At 55.0% G+C, this 24,187-nt stretch overlaps 2 protein-coding genes across 2 annotated transcripts in view; both read left to right on the forward strand.

Moving 5' to 3' along the window:
- Positions 1-11,243, forward strand: part of RHEB (Ras homolog, mTORC1 binding) — a 34,592-nt gene extending 23,349 nt beyond the window's left edge. Inside the window, exons 3-8 of the mRNA XM_016163944.2 lie at positions 661-728; positions 6,131-6,213; positions 6,875-6,931; positions 7,044-7,091; positions 7,743-7,824; positions 10,732-11,243. Coding sequence (XP_016019430.1) covers positions 661-728; positions 6,131-6,213; positions 6,875-6,931; positions 7,044-7,091; positions 7,743-7,824; positions 10,732-10,824 — 431 coding nt within the window. The 3' untranslated portion in view covers positions 10,825-11,243. The remainder of the gene's footprint in view (positions 1-660; positions 729-6,130; positions 6,214-6,874; positions 6,932-7,043; positions 7,092-7,742; positions 7,825-10,731) is intronic.
- A 7,371-nt stretch (positions 11,244-18,614) lies between these two features.
- Positions 18,615-23,484, forward strand: CRYGN (crystallin gamma N). The gene is made up of 5 exons (XM_036230219.1): positions 18,615-18,635; positions 19,811-19,849; positions 20,177-20,536; positions 22,213-22,358; positions 23,237-23,484. Exons 1-5 carry the CDS (start codon positions 18,615-18,617, stop codon positions 23,370-23,372), a joined length of 702 nt encoding a protein of 233 aa, XP_036086112.1. The 3' UTR covers positions 23,373-23,484.
- The last annotated feature ends 703 nt before the right edge of the window (positions 23,485-24,187 follow it).

A 24,187-nucleotide genomic window follows, 5' to 3' on the forward strand; every position in this document is an offset into this window, starting at 1 on the left:
CCTCTTTTGTCTATATTTGAAGTCTGTCTCCTTAGAATTCTGAATTGACTTTTCCGGAAGTTATTTGAGTCTAATTTATTTCCCCTGGGTAAGGAAAAGAAGTTGTGACAAATTGCTCGGAGCCGTAAGCTAAGTGGGAACGGTGGCTTCACAGAGAACATCTGTTCCATTGCTGTTTTATCTGTTAATAAAATTGTTGATTCTTCTGTGTTAAAAAAACTAAGCACTTCAGTTAATAGTAGCTCTTTGTATTCTGACACCAGACGTCTATGAATTAATGAAAAGTTTTGTGCTTTGGTTCGTTCTAGACATCAAACTTTATGTGATATATTTCGCTTTTTCATAAGAGAAAGGAATGTCCACAGAGCATTCAGATTACCTTTATTGGATATGAATTATTGCTTGATCTCAGTTTCTTTGAAAAAATTCAGGTTTACCCAATCTTGATTTTAGTGTGTTTTTTTTTTTTGGGGGGGGGGGTAAATAATCAAAGTAGGAAAAAAGCTGTAAACCCAGAGATTTGTCCTTTTTTGTTTTATGGAACCTTTTTCAGGCGATGATTAGGGACTGCTTCCTTGCTTGTTATTGCTCAAACTTTAGGTGAACTAAAGTTAATTTTTTTTTTTAGCTAACTATTTCATTTCCTTTTCTCCCCTATAGCTTTCACAAAATTGATCACAGTAAATGGACAAGAATACCATCTTCAACTTGTAGACACAGCTGGGCAAGTAAGTATCTCCAGTGTTGCAGTTTCTCATACAGCATGTGTGACAGTCGTGGCCTGGCATTGATGCTTAGCCATGGCAGCAAGGCCAAGAAAACCGCTCAGGATTTGTGTGTGATCTAATATTGCTGGCTGTCTACTTTGTCATTTCTAAGACATGTCTTGGCAGCTTTTCAAATAATGTGATTTTCTTTTTTAGAATTGTGTTAAATGTATTCATAACATTGTGGAGGTTTATGTTTATTACGGAAAAGTGGTTTTCTGTTTCCTAAGCTTTTAATTTTTCATCGGAGACGCACGTTGGTGCTTTTTCCCCCTTTGTAATATGTGTTCTCTCCCACATTAAAAGCAAAAATAAATCTTTTCTAGGGGGAGGGCATGAGAAAGGCACAGGGCAGAAACGAGCTCGCTTAGAGATGGGTTATGTGATCAGTGAGTTAAGGGACAGCGATTTGATTTGCCTCACAGGGGGTAATTGCCAGGGGTTAAGTAAACCCCCAAAAAGATAATCCCAGGATAGTGTGGCAGCCATGTGGGGAATGGGTTGCCAGGGGAATTGACTGGAAGCAGAGGATAAAGAAATTAAGAGAACTTGAGGGGAAAGAACAAAGAACTCCTTTCGACAGCTTAATTTCCCCATTACCATGGCACACAGTCCAGCTCTTACTAGAAATCGTTCTGTTGGGCTGAATTTATGCGGTCCACTGGAGAGTAGTGGGGATCGGAAGTAAGCTGCCCCGTCAGTTTCTGACTCCTCACCTTGTGTCTTATAATCAGCAGACGACCAGACTGGCAGGCGGGTGAGCGTAGTGTGATCCCATCGGCCATATTCAGTGGAGGCTTTTTTCTGGAACTCGGGGGAACTGGGATGGACCTGTCTCGGTTCGCAGAACGAAATCCCTCTGCCTTATGTGTGGAAGTGAACGTGGAAGGAAAGTGTAGCCCACAAGGGAAGCAAGAAAATAGCTCTATTGAGTCATCATGGCCCAAAAGGATCCCTGGGGTTTCGGTTCTGGAAGCTTTAAATAAAATAAATCAGCTGTGTGTCACAGAGATGTGACACGCAGCTCTCATTCACCCAGCGCACTCCCGCGAGGCAGCGCTATACTGGGCTTGCGTCATCAGGCCCCGTGGCAGTCGGCTCAGAGCAGAGCCATCTTGGCCCTCACTGCGCAGGGCACCTGCCCGTCGACAGGGTGGGGGCTTGGAGCCTCTTGGAACATGGGGAGCAAAGGCAGGCTCCACAAGGGACGACACACAGGATGCCGCTTATCTTGGAAATTAGTGTCAAAGAGCCTCTGGGGTGGGACCTTCCGTGGGATCCTTAGGGTTTGTGTCTCTTCCAGTTAAGGTGACTACACGTAGTTTATTGCCTAAAATGAGACACTCGAAGTGAAGGGGCACTGGCGTAATTGTGCCGGGACGGCGGGTGTAAACGGAGAAATGTGGCCGCGCCATTTACGCTGGGACTCAGGACTCTGTCCGGATCTCAGCTCGCTTTCATCTCTTTGTTTCAAGGTTTCATTAAGCTCACGGAAGTGGGGATAAGGATGTAAGTCGATGAGTCACTGCCGTGTAATGTCACCGTGGAAATACATTTCCTTGTGGGCTGGGACAGGCAGTGCTTCCTAGTGGTTTGCTGCGTGGGCTCTGCAGTCACAGTGCCTGGGTTCGAATCCTGGCTTTTCTTACCCAGTGACCTTGAGAAAGTAACGAACTTCTCTGCGCCTCAGATTTTTTGTCTGTCAAAATGCTGGTAATAGTGGTGTGTGCCTTCCCGGGATTGTTGTGTTTAGAGTCAATTTATGAGTTTACAGAGGGTTTATTTGATCCTTTGTAGATCTCGATGCTGCTGAGGCTAGAGCAGTGGCCTTAGCATTGCCACGCAGTTGATGTGCACGGCCGGGCGTGGGGAAATGCAGGCGTCTCGTGCCTGCAGTAGGACCTGTCCTTGGAGACGTTCCTCTGGAGAGAACATTCGTTCCTATTGAGTCTCCTGATCAGAGTGGAAGCCGTGTTCTTCTGAGGTTCTGTTTTGCTCTACAGCATGAAGGCGAACTTGGCCATCACATGCCTGTAACAGTTTTAACTACGGAGTGATGCAAAGAATGACCCCAAAGGGTCGGCGCTCTCGGGGAGTGAGCACGTGCTGCGAGCGCGGCCCGAGCAAGGTCCATTCCGGCTCTGCCCTTCTCGCTCCTCTGGTTCGTGTTTCCGCCAGATAAGAATATTTAGAGAATTTTGGCATGATATACACACACACACACACACACACACACACACACACACACACACATATTCAGCTACTTTGAAGAATTTGTTCTCATGGCAGCTCGGACTTCTTAAAGGCTGCATTCACAGTCAGGAGACCAGGAAATAAAAGGTTTCTGCCAGCGCTGACCGTGCATGGAGCGGCACGGGCACTTCCTCCTGCTGCGGCCTCGCCCTCCTCCTGGAGACAGCAGATGAGGTGACGCTCCGTTCACTGCTCTGGGATCTGTTTTTAAATCGGATTCATGTGGGCTGGCTCCGGGGCTAAGGCTGCTAATAGTAGGGAAGGGTGATTAAGGGGCACATTCTTTAAAAGTCATCTGATCGGTTCGTTCACGGGCTTGCACATTGTGGGAGTAAAATTGCACATAAGAAATTGCTGCGTAGTGTATATGACGGCGAGTGCTGTCTGCTGAGCAGTTGGAATTACGGCTCGTGTAAGTGCCCAGCTAAGGACGCCCGCGAACCTAGGTAGATCCAAGCTGGTTATTTTTAGTTTGCGTGAAATATTTTGGTCAGTGACAGTCAATGTTATAATGTCAAATTCCCCTTAAAAAACACAAATATGATTCACTTTTCTTAATAGTAGTAAATGCTCATGTTGCAGAAATAAAGAAGTAGCACAGAAAGGTAAAGAGTCAAAACGTACAGCTTTCCCCTGCCAGCCACCCCAGCCCCACCTGGTGGCCGCTGGCATCGGTCTCTGGTGCGCGCAGCCAGGATGTTTTTCGCATGAACGTGCAAATACAGTTTTAGGTGATGATTCTCTTTTTTACGCAAAAAGCAGCGTCGCTCTGCATCTCCGTCTCGGAGCCTGCACCGCCCCAGCGCACGCGGCCCGTTTTCCCCATGGCGGCGCATCTTGTTCAGCTGTTCCCTGACTTAACTCTGGACCCACGGTGAGCTCGATTCCAGTCTCGCTCCCACCAGCGGTGCCGCCACCCGTGTCTCGTGTCGTTTTAGACAGACGGTGCACGAGTGGGGAGATTCCTGGGCGTGGGGCTGCGGGTCACGGGGCCACCGCTTACGGTCACCCCAGTGGCGAGTCGGCGCCCATCCCTCCCAGCCTCTCCAACACGCTGTTTCTGAATTTTTTTTTACATTTGTCCATCTGCCGAGTGAAAAATAGTTCATCTCAGTGTCATTTTAAATTTAATAAGTATTTTTTTTATTATGAAGGAGTTTGATCATATTTGCCCGTGTTTGAGGCGGTCTTTCCTATTTTGTGAACTATCCTTTCTAGTCATATGTTTTGCCTTTTGTCTATTGGGCGGTTGGTCTGTGCTTATTGATTTGAGAGAGCCTTTTAAATGTGAGGAAAATTGGCATTTTATATATGTTCTGAGCTGCAAGGTTTCATTTTCAGTTTATTTTCTTCTATGGTTTTTGTTGGAAAGGCATTCAGCTGTGAAGAGCATCTTCCTTATTTTTCTAATTCTTTCCCCTGCTGTGCACACAGTCTGAGTCTCCATCTCTAAGTCCACTTCCTCTGGAATGCGTTTTTGCTGAGGTGTGAGTTAGAGACCCAGCTTAGTTGTGTACCCCAGGTGGCTCTGCATCTGTTCCCTGTGCATTTTGTCGAGGGTCACTTTTCATCCTTACCGATTCGAAAGGCCAGTATTATACACCTAATTCCCATATGTGTTTGGGTCTTTGTAGGTTTTCCAGGCTGGTCCATCCGTGAGCCAGCGCTGCACTATTTTAACTATGGAAGGTTTATGGTTTCCAGTCACCTGCCTCCACAGTTGCTATTCTTTGTCCAGAAATATGTTTTACCCAGGATCATGTTGCATTTCTACATTAATTCAGAGTTAGTCGGTGGAGATCCTTCTGATTCTGCACATTCTTGCGGGAGGTTGACACGCCGTTCCATTTATTTTAAGTCTTCTCCCTTGGGGGTAGTTTAAGATTTTCTTCAGGTGAATCATATATTTTTTGTTTTCTTTGGTTTATTCCTAGGAATTTTGTCCTTTTTGGTTGCTGCTACAGCTGAGAGTCTTTTTCTTCCATTATACTTTCTAACTAGTTGCGTTTTATGCCATGCTTCTTAAATATGATTACTCTTTATTTCCACATCTTCCTTTCAGGGAAAAGGTTATTTGAACTTTGGATCTACTGTAGCTAAGTTGGTGACTAAAATCATTTGGAATTTTGTTTTTAATCCGGGTGGGAAGATCTGTTCTTCCATTAACAATTGGTTTTAAAACTAAAAATGTGGTTCAACACTAAAATGAATTCAACTTAATGAAGTTGTAATAATAATGAAAACAGTGAAGGTTTTCCCTCACATATGTAGTAAGCTCTGTGACGTGGAAATGCTGTTTTCTGATTCATGGCCACTGCGATATCAGAGTTGATAGTAAAACCTAATTGTTCTTTTTGTTCTTCAAAGACACATGACCGTAGGGCAGTGATTCAGGGTCGTCACGAACATCAGTTGTACCCACACTTGGAATTGCGGAGTTAACAGACAGTCATTTGATCTAATGGAGGTTCGCCATGGTGGTTCTGTAGCAGCGAGGATGAGATGCCTGTACCAGGCCGCGGCGTGTCCTGGCGAAAACTGCAAGGCCACCAGACCCCTCCGTGTGCTTTAACAATTCTGTATCTAGAGCAGAGTTTCCTACGCTTTATCAAACTTTACTAATACCATATTACATACTGTGTACCGTGGTTTTTAATTCCTAAAGTTGCTCAGTAAATAACTCATTTTGATCCTCAAAAGTCTGTGCTCGCTCTGATCGAGTATAGTGTCTATGAAAATACAGATTTATGGAGTAAACCAGTCAGACTTGAGAATTTTCTGTGAGGCCGGGGAGGTTCTGCACTTTGGTCCACAGACAAACTGCAGTCGTGCTTTTCCAATAGGAGGTCACAGAACCGGCCCCCTCTTCGTCCCGTCCCTGCTCTCCTGGGATTTACCATTGCCAGCCTGCCCCGAAAGTCTTAGAATGCCGGCTTACAACACGTTATTACCCCAAACCAGTCTTAACTAAATCTTGAGCGTGTAGGGTATGTTTCTAGAATAATATCGTAATCCACTTTTTGCTTGCTTCGATTGCTTTGACCAGGTAATTGTGAAAACCTTTGAGTAAAGAGCACTTGTTATACATCTGATTATTTTTTCTCTCGCAGGATGAATATTCTATCTTTCCTCAGACATACTCCATAGATATTAATGGTTACATTCTTGTGTATTCTGTTACATCAATCAAAAGGTAAGGCTCCTGCCGCTTGCTTGGCTTTATTTGCTATGCAGAGATAGCGTGAATCCTTATAAAGCATTGTGCTGAAATCGGTAGTAACACTTAGCCTCAATTATTAAACTAAATATTTTTAGTGATTTGTGGAGTGAACAGATTAAGGGGGGGAAATTACCATGGTACTTGTTCTCTTACAGTGATGGAATGAAAAATTGCATTTCTTACCGCAAGCTGCCTAGATAGATAGGGGCTGGACACAGTCTGAAATTGAAATAGGAAATCCATAAATCAATTACGTTTTCTTTGGTTTCACCATATTGATGGGGAGCACAGGTGAGCACCAGGGCCCTCTAACTATGGACTGATCTACAGATGTTTATCTAGAGAGTAAAACTTGCATTTACGTGGTTTGTCAGCTCAGTGTTAGACTTTGCCCGTTTAAACGTCCTACCTGTTTCGCTTTGAACGTCCTCAGTGAGGGCCACTGCGTGCATGCACGTGCAGGTGTGAGATAGGGGAGGAAAAAATCAAGGACTTCTTCGCGTTCGGTTTATTTTATATTAAAATGGTGAGTCTGTGACATGTTCTGTTTTTCCCACTATAAACATTACATAACAAACATTTAAAAACATCAACACTAAAATGGATGTCTGATTTGATGCATTTTCCTTTACAGTTTCGAAGTGATTAAAGTTATCCATGGCAAGTTGTTGGACATGGTGGGGAAAGTGCAGTAAGTAGTAATGTCTCAGCTTTCGCTCGCGGTCCTCATCGTAGCGGCACCGTCCGCACAGTAAAGTCTGCACTGACCGGTTTGCTTTGACTCTTTTTTCTTTTATTAATAGAATACCTATTATGTTGGTCGGGAATAAGAAAGACCTACATATGGAAAGGTACGTAGCTCATAAAGAATCGCTGATTTATAAAATCAAGTATAAGATGATGAAGTCACTGAAGTTGCATTTTTAATTATCGTTCTTGGGGCAGGAATAGTTTCCGCCGTGGCGTTATCCGTCCTGTGTTCGGAAATGCGGCAGGGACTGGGCCCAGATGAGAAACTGCGGTGTGGCCCGCACCTGTTTATTTCCTCTAGAAAAGAGGGCGAACACTGTAGAAAATTACCTTTAGATTCCTCCACCGTGTCGTGGAAAGCAGACCCCGAAAAAGACAGCGGGGGCACTCCCTCATTCCACAAGTCGCCTTTGCGTCCCGGGGTTCGGATTGGAGCCACGTGGGTCCTCGGCCTGGAGGGAAGAGAGTCGCCGGCCTGGCCAGGGCCGCAGCTTGTCGCTGCAGCGCTGAGCCGCAGGCCCTTTCAGAGCGGCCCCTGCCCTCGGGCGCCTGCCGGGACAGTCGTGCTCTGTGAGCCGTGGCGATCCCGCAGGGCGGTGTCTGCTCCGTCACACACGGGCCGGCGACGCCGAGCAGGGCGTGCCGCTGCTGCACGAGGGAACGCGCGATGAAAATGGGTCTCGAATCACACGTAGATGCTCTGCATGGGAACGGGCAAAGCTCTTTCATTGGAGTTTCCCTTTTTTCTTCAGGGTGATCAGTTATGAAGAAGGGAAGGCGTTAGCAGAATCTTGGAATGCAGCTTTTTTGGAATCTTCTGCTAAAGAAAATCAGGTACGTAGTTTTAAAAACTCCCTGGCGCTGCACCCGCCGCTCACGGGCACGCGTTCCTCCCAGGCACCGTCCCCGCCTGTGCCACCCGCCTGGCCTCGGTCCCGCCGCCGTGTCTAACCCCGGTCTCGGTCGCTCTAGGAGGATATAAGGTTGTAGTTCAGTCGGTAGTCGGTATTCCACGACGGGGCCTGGACGTGCGTGGGACAAACAGATCAGCAGTAAGGGACGCGCGGCCTTCGCGAACACGCGCCCTCGCTTTTATTTCGTGCCGAAGGCGGGGCCCTCAGTGCCCCCGGCAGTAATGTTCTCGCGCCCGCCCCGTCTTTCGTGCGATGAAGCAGCTAGCGCTGAACGTGGTCTGTGCCCGCTGCGGCCCTTCCGCCCTGCCGGCGCCTCGCCGGGCGCAGCCGCGCAGATGCCGCGCAGAGCCGAGTCCCCGGGAGGACGTCGGTCCCGTGTCCGGCTCTAACTCGTGGCGCCGACTTGGACATGCGCGCCCAGCTCGTATCCCGCCTCGTTTTCTCGCCGGTGTTTTTCTCTGTTGTTAATGTACCTTTTTGAGAGTAACCTGGAATGCTTGGCCTAAGACGTGTTATTCAGCCACTCTTCAGTCTCGGGGCGCAGGCTTTTCTCCGGTTTATGTTGTGCTTTACTGTAGCAGAAGGTTTTCATCATGACTCTAGATAGGTTTACTCTTTAATCTTTTCTTTCCTTAAGAAGGGACTATTCTGCTTTTGGAATGATCAGATAAAAGGTGAATTGTGCTGAAGGCTTAAGCCAGATAAGGGCAGCGATCAGATGTGCCCACCCTCCTGGGCTGGGTCTGCCTGGCACAATCGTCAAATCAGCACACACCTTATCAGATGGGAAAGGAATCCTGTAAGATGAAAAGGTTCTTGGACCGAAACGTGGTGAATACAGCAGGGGTGCGGCATTCCTGGCCAGATCGCTTAAAGGCGAATCTGGATAGTACCCCCTCCCCGCCCCCCTCGTCGAGTCCCTTGTTCCGCCCCTGCTCACATCATCCTTGAATATGCCGAGGACCATCAGGGGCCCCGAGCCTGGCGGGCTTCTCCCTGTCAGGTGGGGAGACAGCAAGTCGTTCCGTCCGTGACGTAAGAGGTCAGAGCGATTCTGACCCACACACCCGGGGGTGCTCCCCTCCATCCGTGTGTTTAGTAAGGAGGGAGAATCTGTATGGCAGACGCCGCACACGCACACACACACGTGATCAGACCAAGTGTATGAACGGCTCGAATTTTTTTATTACTGAGTTTTCAAGTATAGTCTGTTAGTAACTTGTATTACTTACCAAAAATCCAGTATTTTAAAATAAGCCGTCGTAAGCGGAGTTCGTCCGCCGACACAGTGCACGGTGGTGACAACGCCGCGTGGTGGCCGCTGCCGGGCGGCGGGGGCGGGCGGTGCGGGCGCCTTTCCTGTGGGGCCTGCGGCCGTCGGGTGCGGGGGGCTGTGCCTCGGCGGCCAGATCACAGATGACCAAGGGGAGTTCCAGGGTTTCTCTAGAGAGCCAGGCTCCAGGCGCACAGTTTTCTCGATAGGGTTTGGCACGTGTCATTCCAAACTTTTTTTGCGATTTATTTTTATGATGAAATAAATAACTTGTTTATATAACCACGAGAAAAAGGGGATTGGTAATTCGGGGAGCTGGAAGGAGAGTCGCCGAAGGAGGGCCGGGGCCTGGGGCTGGCGTTAGCTCGGTTAGGCCCCTTCCGTCATAGCAGCCAGAGGGAAGGAACCAGGATGGTGAGGCCGGTTCAAGGGCCTGGCAGTTGGGAGGACAGAGTGTGTAGAGTTGTCCTATGAATGTCGCTTCTGTTTCCCTAGTGAAATGTAAACCCTGGTTATCAGCCAACTGAGATTGGAAGCGAGGCTTAGAAATTCTAGGCGAAAGGAGAAGGCGCGACATCATCTGGGGGACTGACCCCATGAGGGGAAGGTAGCGGGGCGGCACCGAGGGTCCGGGAGGTGAGGCGAGACCCCGCAGGCCAGCGGACTGCGACGGCTGTGTGGCTGCAGGACTCGGCAGGCAGGCGTTAGTACACGACCGCGAGGGGGTCGGGGAGAGGCAGGTCCCTGTGGGGTAGAGGATTGTCGAGTTGGGGACATCGGAGCATGAGAAGGAAGGTGGGGTCCTTGACACTGGGGTGCTAGTGGGTGATGGCAAGATCCCGGACTGCCGCGCGAGCCTCCTGAGAACTGGGGCGTCCTTTTCTTATCGCAGGGACTGACGGTCCTGACCGTGGTTCAGCCTGAGAGAGGGTTTCCTGGCCGAAGGGCGCAGGGCGAGCAGGGTTGGCCCTGAGGCGGGGCCCTGGGAGGGGCGCCGCTCCAGAAGGAAGGGGAGTGACTCGGAGTCTCCCCGCAGCTCGGAATCGGGACTCAGAGGTGACACCGATCCTCTCACGTCCTAAGAGTCAGCGCCGAGTGTTGAGATGGGAGGGAGGGGTGTGAGGAGTGAGGGCCACCCGCCTGAGGCCCCGCAGCACCAGGGATGTGACAGGGTGCACGCAGGAAGGGCTCAGGCCAGCGGCGTCCCAAGGGAGAGGACAGCCGGCAGGCGAGGGGGCCTCTGGCCGATACTGGACCGTGGCGGTCCAGAGGCCCCATGAGGGTGCTGGGAGGGCTGGACTGAGACAGCAGCGGGTGGTGGGTGGGCTTCCTGTGGGGACCGATGAGGGCGGCTCGGAAGCCCACGTGGCAGGAGTCGTTCTGGCGGTCCCGGGCCGGGTGGGGAGAGGGATGGCCGAGGCGCCTGCACTTCTGCAGCCACCTCTCCGCCCACCTCCGCCTGCGGGCGGCAGGCCGCGGGCCTTCTCTGTCCAGCCAGCGGCGCACGCATCTCAGGCTCCACTTTGAAGCTGACAGTTTGGTTTTCTCTTTCAGACTGCTGTTGATGTTTTTAGAAGGATAATTTTGGAGGCAGAAAAAATCGATGGGGCCGCTTCACAAGGAAAGTCTTCCTGCTCAGTGATGTAATTCCGCTGCGGGACCCGAGGACGCAGGCCTATCCTGCCTGGGGACAGGCCGCCCGTTATCCTTGAAGACAAACTCTGCTTCGTTTTTCTTCTGTTAACCTGAAAGATTTTATTTGGGTCAGAGCTGTTTCCTGCGCCTCCTCCTTTCAGATTATGTTAAACTCTGACTCTGTCCACATGAGTTCACTTCCACTTTCAAATTTTAAGCAATCATATTTTCAATTTATATATTGTATTTCTTAATAATATTATGACCAAGAATTTTATCGGCATTAATTTTTTCAGTGTAGTTTGTTGTTTAAAATAATGTAATCATCCAGATGATGCATATTGTTACACTACTATAACTAGCTGCCATACATCAGTGTTTATTTCGTTGTGGTAAATGTATACTTGTAAATAAAATAGCTGCGAACCTTAGTCCCTGCTACGCGGTGTGGCTTTTACAGGCTAAAACCTCGTCTTGCCGAGGCGAGTGGAGCCCTCGGGGCCTGCTGACCACAGGGCCACCAAGCCATCGCCAGGGCCCACCAGGCCACAGTGACAGGGTGGAGGGTCAGAACTGGGGGGGATTTCTGTCCTCCAAAGCTCCGTGGCTGGGGGTGTCTGAGGGAGTCAGTCTCAAGAATGGCCGTTCTCCCCTCAAAGGCCTCCCTCGTCGTCAAAGGCCCCGTCTTGGCTGGAACGCTTCCTGCAGGTGGGCTGCCCTGGTCACTGCAGAGCTGCCTTGCCACCGTCTTGCTCGCCTCTTCGCTGGAAGAGGCGACGTTAAGAGACACTTACTGTCCCTCCCTGCACTTAGCTCAGTGTCCGTGGCAGACAGGATCTGATTTAGAAAAAAGATTGGCCTGTCGCCATCCCCCGAGCTCCAGTAGGCTAAAGGATGTGTCCTGTGCATGTTTGTGACCCCACTTCAGACCCCGGCCACACACCCCGCACCCTGCAGGAGCAGCTCCAAAGGAGGCCCAGTTCACAGCCACGCTTTCTGAGCACCCGGTAGAGCTGGCGTCTGACCTTGACCGTTGACACCGCAGGGTAGGTCCAGTCCTGCTCCCCAGCACGGTGATCCCATCACTCACGCGGAGGGTTATGCTCGTTACGGGTTCCGAGTGTGGTGGTGTGGCTTGGGACTCCCTGTGACCGGGAACGCATTACGCACAGGTGGTGATGGGGGGTGGTCAGTAGGACCTGAAGGAATTCTAGTACCTGCCAAGTTTGATTTAAAGGTCTTGTTATTTAATGGTGTAGTTCATCACTGCTAAGACTTAATTTTTAGCATTTTCGAAGTCAAGTCAAAATCAGTGATAAAGTGCTGTGTCACGAAAGGTAATGTTTCCCTTGGTACATAAATGCAGTCTTAAGATTCGTTCAAGTACAGTAAGTGTGAATCCAGAACTATCCGACATTACTCTGCAGCTCACGATTCCTACAACTTGTGCAATCCTGTTTGTTACAAATTAAGATTAACGTGATGGGATTCTGCTCAAACTAATCTGTCCGTCCACAGCTCCCTCTGGTCCATGTCTCCCCACCTTGCCACCTTGCCTGGACTGCTCATTGCCTCTAGTCGCCAAATCCAGCAGGTGGTGTCCTTCGGCAGCACTGCACACAGTTGACTGACCACCCGTCTGGAAGTCAGTTGCCATGACACCACGCTCCCCTGGTCTCCTGCCAGCTCGCCCACTTCCTTAGTCTCCATCGCCGATTCCTTCTCCGTTAACCTCTGAATGGACCGTTTTCCTGTTCACACCTCCATCCTCGATTTCACCTAGTCACGTAGCTTTCACCACCCTGTTAACCTGAAGACCAAAATTTATATCCCTCACCCTGACCTCTGTAGGCTCCAAACTTGTCTTAATGTCTCAGGCATCTCAGACTTAGGATGTTCAAAACTGACTACTCGAAAACCAGGGCCTCCCATCGACCCGTCTCGGGAGCTGACCCTGACACCAGCATCCACTGGATACTAAAGAGCGATTTGGGGCCGTCCTCTACCTCTGTCCTCACACCACTCCTATCCTCTCCATCAACAAATCCCACGGTCCTGCCTTCCAAAACCTACCTGGCATCCTGTCCGCTCTCCTCCATCTCCCCTGTATACTGGTCTGCTCCAATGGCACCCCTCCAAGCCACTCGGCGTTTAAAACAAGGTGGTTTTATTACTCGCTTAAAATCCTTTAATAATTGTGCGGAAATCCAAACTTCTACCCTCGAGGCATAGCCTGATCGAGCTGCTGCTTAACTGTCAACCCCATCTGTCGCCGAGGCTGTGCTCCAGTCACCCTGGCCTTAGTTCCCAGAACCAGAAAGCTCCGCTCGCCGGAGCTGCCTGCTGCCTTCCCCGGGCTTCCCGCCCAGGTCTGCACCGGGGCGCCCCTCCGTGCATCTGGCAGAGCCCCGTGTCATTTCCCAGTCCGGGTCCTTGCGTTGCGTGTCGCGTGTTCCCGGACGAGACAGTGACCTGCCAAACGTGGTTCCCCAGCTCCCAGCACAGGGCCTCTACGTAGAGATCTTCCAGGGTACCGTTTTCATTTCCTGGTTGGCTCTTCTATTATGTACATTTTAGTTCTGTAGTGGCTGCCCTGGGAGTGACGAGGACCAGATTCATCTGGATTAACACCAAATTTGATGGGACACAAAAATCGGGCCCCTTCCAGCGCCATCCTCTCCCTGTCGTGTGTGTGTTTATGTGCCGCGCGCCCATCAACAGATCTGTTACCGCTTTACGCCTCTCCCTTTAAATCAAATAGAAAACACATTTATCCTCGTCTGTAATCACCCGTGTATCTCAGTTCCCTTTGCCGCTGCTCTTTGGTCCTTCACGTAGATGCGAGTTACTGTCCAGTGTCCTTGGATTCGTCCCGAAGGACCCCTTCCGGTATTTTCTGTGGGACAGGTCGTCCAGGGACGGTTTTGTTTATGTGGGAACGATTTCATTTCGCCTTCGTTTTCCAGGTTTTTCAGGGATGGTTTCATTGGATGTAGGGCGCTTGGTGGAGGGTCTGACGGCACTTTCCACCCGACCTGCCCGGCCCTGACTCATACCCCTCCGGGTTCCCAGGAGCTCGCTGCCTTTCAGAGCCTGCCTTGGGCACCTCATTGTCTAGTTTCTTTCTTGCTTAAAAAAATAATAATAAAAGCTTTTTTGTTATTCTAGCTCCTTGCCCCAATGTCAAGTAAATTACCGACTGTTTTTGAGACAGGCCTCCAAAGAAATGCCAGGTCAGACAGGCCCTGCAGGTGGGGTTTTCCAGAGACCGCGACATACAGCACGTTATGCCGGTCTCTGAGTGTTGGGCTTTGCAAGCGCTCCAACCCCATCCTGCCCCTTCCGGGGGCTGCCAGCAGGGGTCTGGCAACAGGTCACGTGTAAGTGCCACCAGGCTCAGTGCTGAGGAGCAGCCCGTTTTCTTACTCCCGGACGGCGGGAGGCCTGAATTTCCAGAATTTTGAAAACGTTGGCTTTTTTGGACGGTTTTTGCCAGTGTCGTCACTGGGCTCTCGGAGGTCCTTCCTGCGCCGTTCTCAACAGTGTCACTCCAGGGCCTCGTCTGTCGGATGGACGAGCAGTCGAGCCTTTCTAGGGGGCCACATGCTGGGCAGGTTCCCTTGACCTTGGCCCACGACTGTCGCGGTACAGTCGGAATTCCCGCCGTTCACGCAGTGCACGGGACGGTCTTTTACTTCGTGAGTTTACCCCGGCGGGCTCAGAACAGGCAGCACGCTGGGCGCCTCCTGCCCTGGAGGCGCGGGCTGCGTCCGGCTCCGTTACCAGGTTACCAGGACCCATCACGTCCTGCCGCCTGGGTCATTGTCTAAACGGGGGCGGGTTTAACAATTCTCGGAGAGTCTGGATCCCATGGAAACGCCCGGCTGCCTTGCTCCCCATTCCCCCACCCCGCCAGGAGCCCCGCGGTGTCGCGGGAGGAGCGCACGCCTGCAGAAGGCCTTCGGCTGCCGTGGTCACTCCAGCTGACCAAGACTCTTGTGCACAGAGGCTGCCACCAAGGCCGCACCAGCAGAAACCAGCATGCCTTCCAAAGCATCCCTCGGAAAATTCCAGAACCACTCTATCTCCTTTGCCTCCCCCAAGGGAGGAAAAGTTTCACGTTACGCTAAAAACATGTACATTGAGCCAAACTTTTGTGTTAGCCATCCTTCCGACGTTTCCTCGCGTGACCAGGGGAAGTCTGTTTTGCAGGTCGAACCGGACAGAAGCTGTGAGCGAGCTCGGCGTCCCTGTTGTCGGAGGAGGGACACGGGGCACAGAGGGCCCTCCCAGCGCCGCACCACGTGTGAACAGGACCCGCGAGCCTGACACCCGCAGGGGACCCGGATAAAGGGAGCATCGCACTGAAACTCGGGGCACGGCAGCCCTGGTCCCGGAGCTGACGTGCGTCTCGGGTCTGGGGCTCCCGAGCCCTCAACAGCCATGTCCCCAGCAGCGGCTGGACTTCCTGGGCTACATGTCCCAAGAGGCAAGGTGGAGAAGCACGGATTACCTCTCCAAGTTTACCAAATCCGAAAACAGTATTTCATTTCAGTCTGGCCCAGCATATCAAAAACACCGTGGTCTACCTGCCGTGATAACGGAAGAACGCAGAGCTGCTACAGCTCCCGCACCCGACGCACTGAAGGTCGCGGTCGGGCCCGTGACCTTCAGTCCCCACCTGCTAGGTCAAGCCCTGTTGCAGAGCAGTGGCGTGTGCCCCGGGCCAGGGCCAGACTTCCAAGCAGGGACGTCAGTCCTTCCTCTGAGGGCTTCATCGGACTCCGACGGTCCCTCTAGCTCCCAGGAAGTGGCCTTGGCTTCTATTTTTAAGGCATGAAGTTTCTCAAGAAATAGCATAAGATTCTGGAAACGTTATGGCCTCAGCAATCAAGACATTTCACCCAGTTTTCCCCGCTGCCCAAGAAAGGCTGGGCGGAGCTGCGCCCTGAGGTTTATTACTGGCCAAAACAAAACAACCCGCCGGCCTGCCTGGTCCCAGAAGGAGCCCCCTGCACCAGCGGCCCACTTCCTAGGGTTTTGCTTAATCATTTTATTCCTTCCTCCTGCCCCGCCCCCCATCATCACATTAGGCAAGAATCCAAGTAAATAAACACAGTGACCTCTGGCTTTTATATGCGGCATGGCTGTGGGGTGGACGGGTCCTGAACTTTACCCCAAAAGGCTTAGGCAGAGGGCCAGCCTGGTGCTGACATCTGGAGCAGCTGGAAAGGTTACACTTCTCAGGGCCGTCTGTGGGGTTGATTGTCCCACAGCAGGAATCACTCCGAGAGTCGCCGCCTCGGTGCGCGTAACCGGAGGCGTTGTGCGAGGTTGTGCGAGGTCGGGCGATGACAGGGACAGCCCTACGTCAGCCACTGACTCCCTGGCGAGGTGCAGGGCAGTTCTCAAACTTCTCCACGCCTCAGAGTTACCGGAGGGCTCGGCGAAAGGCGCGGGCCTCACCCCCCGTCTCCTGATTCTGGGAAGACCCGCACTTCCGACAAGGGTGGCGGCTGCTGCTGGTTCCGGGACCACTTTGAAAACCACAGACTCGGGCAGTGATGCCTAAGAATGAGGGATGTTCGGCAGGGGCTCTGTGACTGCAGAACTTCAGAGTGTAGGAGGGTGACCGACAGGCCCCCTGGCCTGGGACCGACACGCTTCATAGTTTGACCCATCAGAAAGCCCTAGCCCCCAGCACACGGGATGCGGCCTTATTTGGAAACAGGGTCTTTGCGGATGTCATCAAGTTGAGATGAGGTCATACCAGAGTCAGATGGGCCCTGACCCAGTGACCTGTGTCCTTATAAGAAGAGGAAATTTGGGCCCAGAAAGACAGCTACACACAAGGAGAAGGCCATGTGATAATGGAGGCAGAGATGGGAGTGGCCACTGCACGCCAAGGAGCGCCAAGGACCGACCCGGCCCAGAGGCCAGAGAGGCACGGAACCAAGCCTGCCAGCAGCCGGCTTCCAGACCCCGACCCCACAGCCGTGAGACGATAAACGCCCGTTGTTTCAGACCCCCGCATTGGGGCGCGCCGTCATGGTGGTGCCGGGAAACTCACACAGAGAGAAAAGATGTCATGCTTCTTCCGGAATTTCTCTCTCTGTCCTCTTCACATTACTGCATATAAATCTTTTCGATGGCTCAGTAAGCCTGTTGCCAGTCCAGCAACTGGGGCCAGTTTCCTCTGGGAGCCGGGGAGCCATCTCTTCTAACCAGCGAGGACGATTACCGCCCCTCCTCCCACGGTCCTGGGAGGAGAGGGGCTCTGCTCCAGCTGTCGCCTTACTCTGAGCTGCACGGCCCATCTCCCGGCATACAGAGACGAGGACGTCAGCTCTTCGGTCTCTTTATACCAGGCGGCCGCCATCCCATCGTCTTGGCCACCTCTCTGCCGTCCGCCTGCGACGCCCGCCGCCGTCCGGTTTAAAGCTTCTCTTCAAGTGACGCAACAATTTGCTTTCCCTTCTGCCTTTAAGGGCAGGCTTCCTGGGCTGGGAGCTTTTGTTCCTAATTATATTTCCCTGAAAGCCCTGGGGTCCGAGGGCGAACGCGGGGCGGGGATGTGCGTTTCCGCCGGTGTGGATGCCCGCGGGCCCAAGCCTCCTGGGAGGTCCGTGGATGCGGGGACAGCCTCCCAGAACAGGGGCAAGGCCGCTCTGTGCCCGGAGAATCGCGCCGCCGCCTCCTCCTGGCCCTGAAGTGTTCTGTCTGTGAAACGATGATGAGGATATTCTTTGCTGAGAGCAGCTCAGACTGCTCCCCGCCGCAGCCCCCTTCCTCCTCCTCCCCCCCGCCAGGACCCACTGCCCTCCGTGAAGGCCCCCGGGGTGGCCCCGGTGCAGAGGAGCTCTCCCTCCTCATCCAGAGCTGGCCTCTGCCCCGGGCGGCCCCCAGGGCCGCTGCTCTGTGGACACATCGCGTCTCCCCAGCAGTTTGCTGCACACCTTGCGGCCTCCATGTTGGCCATTCGCTCCACAAACAAACGATCTTTGAGCCTCTGTTATGGGGCGAGAACTTCTGTGCCCCGAGGAAGTGCCACACCGCAGTGGGGCTGCGTGTCCCTGTGACCCCGTCCTTGTCATCTGGGGGGTCTGGGTGCAGAGTGCTGTGGCCCACCAGGAGGGCAGCTTCGGGCAGGGTGGGCGACACTTAAATGTCGCCCTGGGTGAGCCCTGGTTCCCCCCCGGGGAGGTGGGAGGGGTGAGGAGCGGGAGCAGGAGCAGGAGCCGACCACCTGGCCGGAGACGCTGCGGGCCGGGGATGGGGGGCTGCGGTCGGCCACTGTTGGGGCAGAAAGTTTAAGGTGAGGGGCTGTTTGCTGAGCCAGGCCTGGTCCGGGGCTGTCTTCTTGGCCCTCAGAGTAACCAGGTGGGAAGGGGAGGGGGAGGGCAGGGCCGGCTTCGCAGGAGGGAGGGAGGGAGTGGGGGACGGTCGGCTCTAGCAGAGTAGAGACAACCCCCAAGGGCAGCGGGGAGGCGCGCCCCACCCCCACCCCACCCCACCCCCCGTGTGGTCCTCACTCAGCGGGGGCGTTAGTGGGATGCGGTCAGAGAGAGAGGGGAGGCCTCGGGGGGCGGCCGGGGCTCGCCCGACGCGGTGACCGGGGGAGCGCGGGACGGACGCCGCGGGGCTCCGGGCGCCGTGGGCTCGCGGCTGGGCGGCCCCTCGCGGGCTTACACGCCCGACAGCGCTAACGCGCCGGCCAAGCAAATCTTTTGTCGGGGGGCGCTGACCCAGCAGGGCGCCGCCCGCTATATCTGGGGGCCGGCGCGCGGGACGGCCCGGCCGCCATGGCGCAGCGCTCGGGGAAGGTGAGTGCGACCTGCAACGCTGGGCCCCGGGCTCGTGGCCCCGGAGAGGCGGGCGGGGGGCGATGGCTTGATGTGCCCTTTGCAAAGTTGGCTAAATTTCTTAACAAAGTGGGGGCCCAGCCCTGGAGGACCGCCTCTCGGTGGTGGGAAGTGGGAAGGGCCCTTCCCCCAACTTCTCCAGCACTGGCCCTGGGGCCCCACCCCACCCCCTCCCTCAGGAGCAGCGAGGTGGTCGGCTCTGACGAGCCTGGCTGGGTGGGGGCCTGGGCTTGCCCTGCAGCCCTGGGCCCTGCTCCCCATCCTGAGGTGAGTGGAGGGGAAGCTGCTCCTTCCTCAAGGCCCTGGAGGCTGGTTCTCTGCAAAATGTTGAGATTTGAGGGACATTCGAATCTTGTGGCTGACCTGTCTGTCCTCCCTGGGTATCTTAAGGCCCTTGACCTGACCTGACTTGTGTAGGAAGGTGGCTCCTGTCCTAGTTAATCTGATACAGCCTTTGGTCTCCAGGGGCTGCGTTCAGGGTTACTGTAGCAGTCTGCCTGGGCTATTCAAGGTTACTGTAGCAGTCTGCATGGGCTAATTCAGCTTCAGTAACAAACAACCCCAAGGGCCCAAGTCCTGGTCCACACCCTCCCCCCTGCACCCCTAGGGGACACGTGATATCGGCAAAGGGAAGGGGGAGCCAGGAAATAATTGTGCCCTGGCTCACAGCTTCCACAACACCCCCTCTACACACACACACACACACACACACACACACACACACACACACACACGTTCCTCTGGCAAAAGCACGCAGCCGCGCCTAACTCCGAGGGGCTGTGCCATCATCGGTCACAGCACAGACCCCCTGGGACAATTCCTGGGTCCCTGGTGACACCGTCACCCCGTTGCTGGGGCTCTTCTGTTAGCACGATGCTCGACACCCAAGGAGTTACTGAGTGGCCGGAACTTTAGTCTCCTCGGCAGGAAGAGTCGGGGTGTCGATATGGTTCATGCTGTTTAGTTCGGGAACAAGGAGAACCTGTCGGGGCCACCTGGCCATAGGACACTGTGTCTGAACTGACCGCCCGGTTGGTAAAACTCCAGCTCTGACCTGTCACCCAAAGGAGTGGCCTAGTAAGCAAAGGGCCAGGTCGCACTGAAAAAGCCCTTTTGAGCCGTTAATCCCGCGACAGGCCAAGCCCTGCCGGGGCGCCGTGGGGTTCGCCGTCTGGGTGAGGGGCCGATCTCCGCACCCAGCTCTCCGACCACTGTGTGCGGGGTCATGGCGGTGGCTGTGAAGAAGCGTCTTCTCAAAACATTTCCTTGACGTTACGTTTTAACAACAGACCAAAACCGAGTTTCAAATCTGCAGTGGGAGTTTGAAAGGAGCCTGTTTTCAGATGAGCCCCTGGACAAGGGGGACCCCTTTGCCCACAGCTCTTCTGGAATCTGTCTGCTCCAGCGAGCTCCCAGGCGGGGTGGGCCGGGCGCCGAGTCACGCCGTCGTCAGCAGACAGACTTGGGCACCTACCGTGTGCAGCTGGTCTGGGCTTCAGTGACCCGGGGAGTTGGGGTTCAGTCGAGGGTGTTGGGGCCCCCCCAGGCGTCTGTCCCTGGAATGGGGTGGAGAGAAGCCCGTGACCCCGCGCCCCCCGTCCCGGCCTGCCCAGATCACGCTGTACGAGGGCAAGCACTTCACGGGCCGGAAGCTGGAGGTCTTCGGGGACTGCGAGAACTTCCAGGACCGAGGCTTCATGAACCGGGTGAACTCCATCCGCGTGGAGAGCGGCTCCTGGGTCTGCTTCGGCCACCCCGACTTCCGCGGCCAGCAGTTCGTCCTGGAGCACGGCGACTACCCGGACTTCTTCCGCTGGAATGGCCACAATGACCACATGGGCTCCTGTCGGCCCGTGGGCATGGTGAGTCGGCCGCTCCCCCTGGGGGCGCCTCCTGCTGGAGTGGCCGGGGTGGGGGGCGTCGTGGGACAAGCATCAGGGAGCACGGCCATCGCGGCGTTAAGATCTGACAGGCCCGCGGGGTCTTTAAGACGGAGAGGTGCCTCGTGCAGACCCCGCCGCTCCTGTGTGTGTGGGAGTGGGGGGCCGGCGAGGGGACAGACCCACTTGGCAAGACCTGGGCCTTTCGGGGCCTCTCTCTGCTGCAGGAAAGCTCTAAAAGTGTCTGATCCCAAAATCTTGCTGAATTTTACACATAAAATGCTGTCGGAAATACCAGGAGTTCGATTTTGCCACCAGATGGGGGAGCGCTTAGCTATGGAGTAAGGTCGATTGGGGCCTGGTGCGTCCGCCCAGGCAGGTCGTGTTTTAGCATTTTTCAAGACCCTTCGATGCTCAACCCTGGAAAAGCCGATGGAGGATGGTCCATCGCTGGCCCGTGGGCGGGAATCTGGGGACAGGAGCCAGCAGGCGGCTGCCATCACACAATGTGGCCCAGTGTGTGTGGGAGAGCAAATGAGGGGTGTCACTCCCCACGGCAAAGGACCGTGTAGACCCAGTCGTCCCCACAGTGGGATTTGGGGCTGGGTTTTCCCATTCCTTAGAGTTCTCCCAAGTCGCAAGTCCTAACCGATCCGCTCTGAGTTCCTGGCGGCTGGGAGGGGAATGGCCGATTCCTGAGATCAGGGAGTCGGCACGCTCATCAGAGAATGTCAGCCATGTGTCGCAAGGGGACTGTCTCCTGCACGCAGGGCCGGGGTGCTGGCGAACATCCGAGGAACCCCAAGGAAGGGGCCTCCTATGTGGGGCCCCCTCTCTTTTCTACACGGGCTGCAAAACCAGCTGGCCTTTGGCACCTCACGTTGTCACCAGGCTTTCTTAGTATTTCCTTCAGGCCACAGACATTCGGAAAAAAAGAATTAACGTGGCCAGCCTAGATTTTGCATAGTGCTATTTATATAAATAGAGGAACATCCTAGATGCCTTTTGAATACTGTTCTCCTAAGAGCTGTCCTTGGGGCCAGCGGTGACGCAGTTGGGAGCTGGCCCACCTCTGTCTTTTGGAAGTAGGGAGACCTGTGTCCCCATCCCTGGGAACCAGCATTTCAGCAGATGAGATCTCCGTATTTGTTTTAGACTTCTGGCTTTATGTTTGGATAAAAGGTTCTATTACAGTTTGTAAAATATTATCATTTAAAAGCTTGCCCGTGGCCTGCGGCCTGGGGTGTGGGTGAGGGGCAAAGGAACATGTCACTGTGGCTGGGGCAGGAGTCCCCGGCCGAGCACCAGGAGGGGGCCCAGGGCCCCCAGCCTCAGTGGGAGCACGGATACTGTCCCCCAGGCATTCTGGCTCCCTCTGCACCTCAGATTCTCTGGTCGAAGAAAGAGGAGACGGGGCTGGTTCAGGGGCTCTGCAGCTTTCTAAAGTGACAGACCCCTTTCAACCAGCCAGATCTCCTGCGCAAGAAGAAGCAGAAGCTCTGGGTTTGGGCACAGGGGTGGGGGTGGGGGGCACCCACGGCCCCCAGCCCAGGACACCAGGGTGCCCAGAGCTCCCGCCCACACGGGCCTCTCTTCCCGGGGAGGGAGACTGAGCGCCGCTGGCCTTCCTTCTCCCCTCCGCCCCGTGGGGCCCACAGCACGGGGAGCACTTCCGCCTGGAAATCTTCGAGGGCTGCAACTTCACGGGCCAGTGCCTGGAGTTCCAGGAGGACTGCCCGCTCCTGCAGAGTCGGGGCTGGGCCAAGAGCTGCGTCAACGCCGTCAAGGTGTACGGGGACGGAGCGTGAGTAGAGGCCATGTGGCCGCTGACCAGAGGCCCAGCCGGGCCCTGCACTGCGGGTGTCGGAGGCTGTGGGGTGGGCCAGACCCCAGCAGGCGGGCAGCCTGCCCCCTGCCCCGGGGCTCGTCCATCTCTCGGCTGCCTCCCCTGCCCCGGTCAAACAGTGTGGTGGCTCCCTCCATGGCCCCAAAAGGCCACCGCTGGTTTCCTGCTGCAGGGGACGCCCGTGGGTGCACGACCCTGTGCGTGGACTCACTTGGGAATTTCCAGGCCCTAAAACAGTGCTAGGCACACGCGTGGAAACAGGCGTGCGGTTGCTGGATGAGTGAATAGTGACTGGTCCCCACTCTGTGCCGGGCACTTTGCCATGTGCCGGGCACTATCCGTGCCAACCGCCCTTTCTTGGAGCAGGAAAGGGTGGCGGCGGGCGTGTGTGTGTGCGTATGTGTGGGGGTGTGTGTGCATGTGTGTGCATATGTTGTGTATGCGTGCATGTGGGGTGTACGTGTGCATGCATGTGTGTGCATATGTGTGCATGTGCGTGTGTGTGCGTGTGCATGTGTGCATCCTGGGATCACCCTTGCCCTGGCAGACTGGTTAGTTTAAAATGCCATCTTTTATCGAGCGACCCCAGTGGACACGTCACTCCCAGCACTGACCCCAGCTCACAGAGCAAGGACAAGACTGGGGGCCGAGGGGGAGGAAATAAGCCAAGAGCAGGGCTGGGGGCCACCGGTGTTCCCCAGGGTGAGCGGAGGGCCTCGGGCCGGGAGGGGCGGCTGCCGGGCTGGTGCGGGGGAGGGAGGGGAAGCCGGCCTGCGGGTGTCCCTGCGCAGCTCGGCACCCGTCCCCTGACCCCACGCCCCCCGCCCCGGCCCTAGGTGGGTCCTGTACGAGGAGCCCAACTACCGCGGGCGCATGTACCTGGTGGAGCGGGGCGACTTCCGCAGCTTCTCCGACTGGGAGGCCCCGAGCGGGCGTGTCCAGTCCCTCCGCAGGGTGGTCAACTTCTTCTAGGCGGTCAGCGCCGTCCGGCCAGGACCCAAGAGGCCCGCGAGAGGGGCGGCCCCTTCCTGCCCCACGGGGACTGGGGACCGTGGGGAATAAAAGTCACAAAAGTGGAGAGTGAGCTGGCCTGAGTGGCTTCCGTGTCCCTTACTGACTGCGGGGAGCCGGATGGGGCAGCCCCAGGCGGGAACCTGGCAGGACTCCCCAGGCAGGGAGCCCAGGGGACCCGGAGGGTGGAGGACGCACTGTGAGGTGCCCCCAGGGAACATGGGGCTGGAGGGACCTGAAGGCCGTGGAGTGTAGCCCTTTCATTTTACGTGTGAGAAGCCCTGAGTCAGAGTGACCCCCACCCCGCGGCCCCAAAGCAAGCTCCGGGAAGCCAAGATGGGGCAGGGTGCTTCCTCTGACCCCCAACAGCCCGACACCCCCTCCCGGCTGGCGGAGGATGGAGGGAGAGGTGGCGGGGGCCGGGATGGGGCAGTGGTGGGAGGAGGGGGCCGGTGTGTGCGTGGTCTGCGCAGAGGCCGACGCCCCCTCCCAGCTTCCTCTCCCTGACTCAGCAGCAGGCCGGCCAGGCCACGTGCTCTGCTCCGCAGCCAAAAGCCTGCCCCAGGGCTAGTGAGTCTTGGCCTCAGGGATCACATGACCTTGGCCCTCTGAAAGGGTGAGCTGGGCCCCAGGGACACTCTCCCCCTACTTCCTATAAGGAGAGAGCAGTTGGGGGGGGCTGTTTCATGAACATGGGCTTTGTGGGGATGGAGGAGATGGGGCTTGGAAGGAGCATTCGGGGGTGAAGGGGGTGCGGGCCTCCCCCCCAACCCCCA

Source organism: Rousettus aegyptiacus, unplaced genomic scaffold (assembly GCF_014176215.1).
Source record: "Rousettus aegyptiacus isolate mRouAeg1 unplaced genomic scaffold, mRouAeg1.p scaffold_m13_p_13, whole genome shotgun sequence".
Classification (NCBI taxonomy): domain Eukaryota; kingdom Metazoa; phylum Chordata; class Mammalia; order Chiroptera; family Pteropodidae; genus Rousettus; species Rousettus aegyptiacus.

What these genes read in the sequence shown, in the direction of transcription:
- CRYGN (XM_036230219.1), top strand. Translation starts at nt 18,615, where the DNA reads ATGGCGCAGCGCTCGGGGAAG. An exon ending in CCTGTCGGCCCGTGGGCATG is followed by an intron (nt 20,537 to 22,212) that starts GTGAGTCGGCCG and finishes TGGGGCCCACAG; the next exon opens with CACGGGGAGCACTTCCGCCT. An exon ending in AAGGTGTACGGGGACGGAGC is followed by an intron (nt 22,359 to 23,236) that starts GTGAGTAGAGGC and finishes CCCCGGCCCTAG; the next exon opens with GTGGGTCCTGTACGAGGAGC.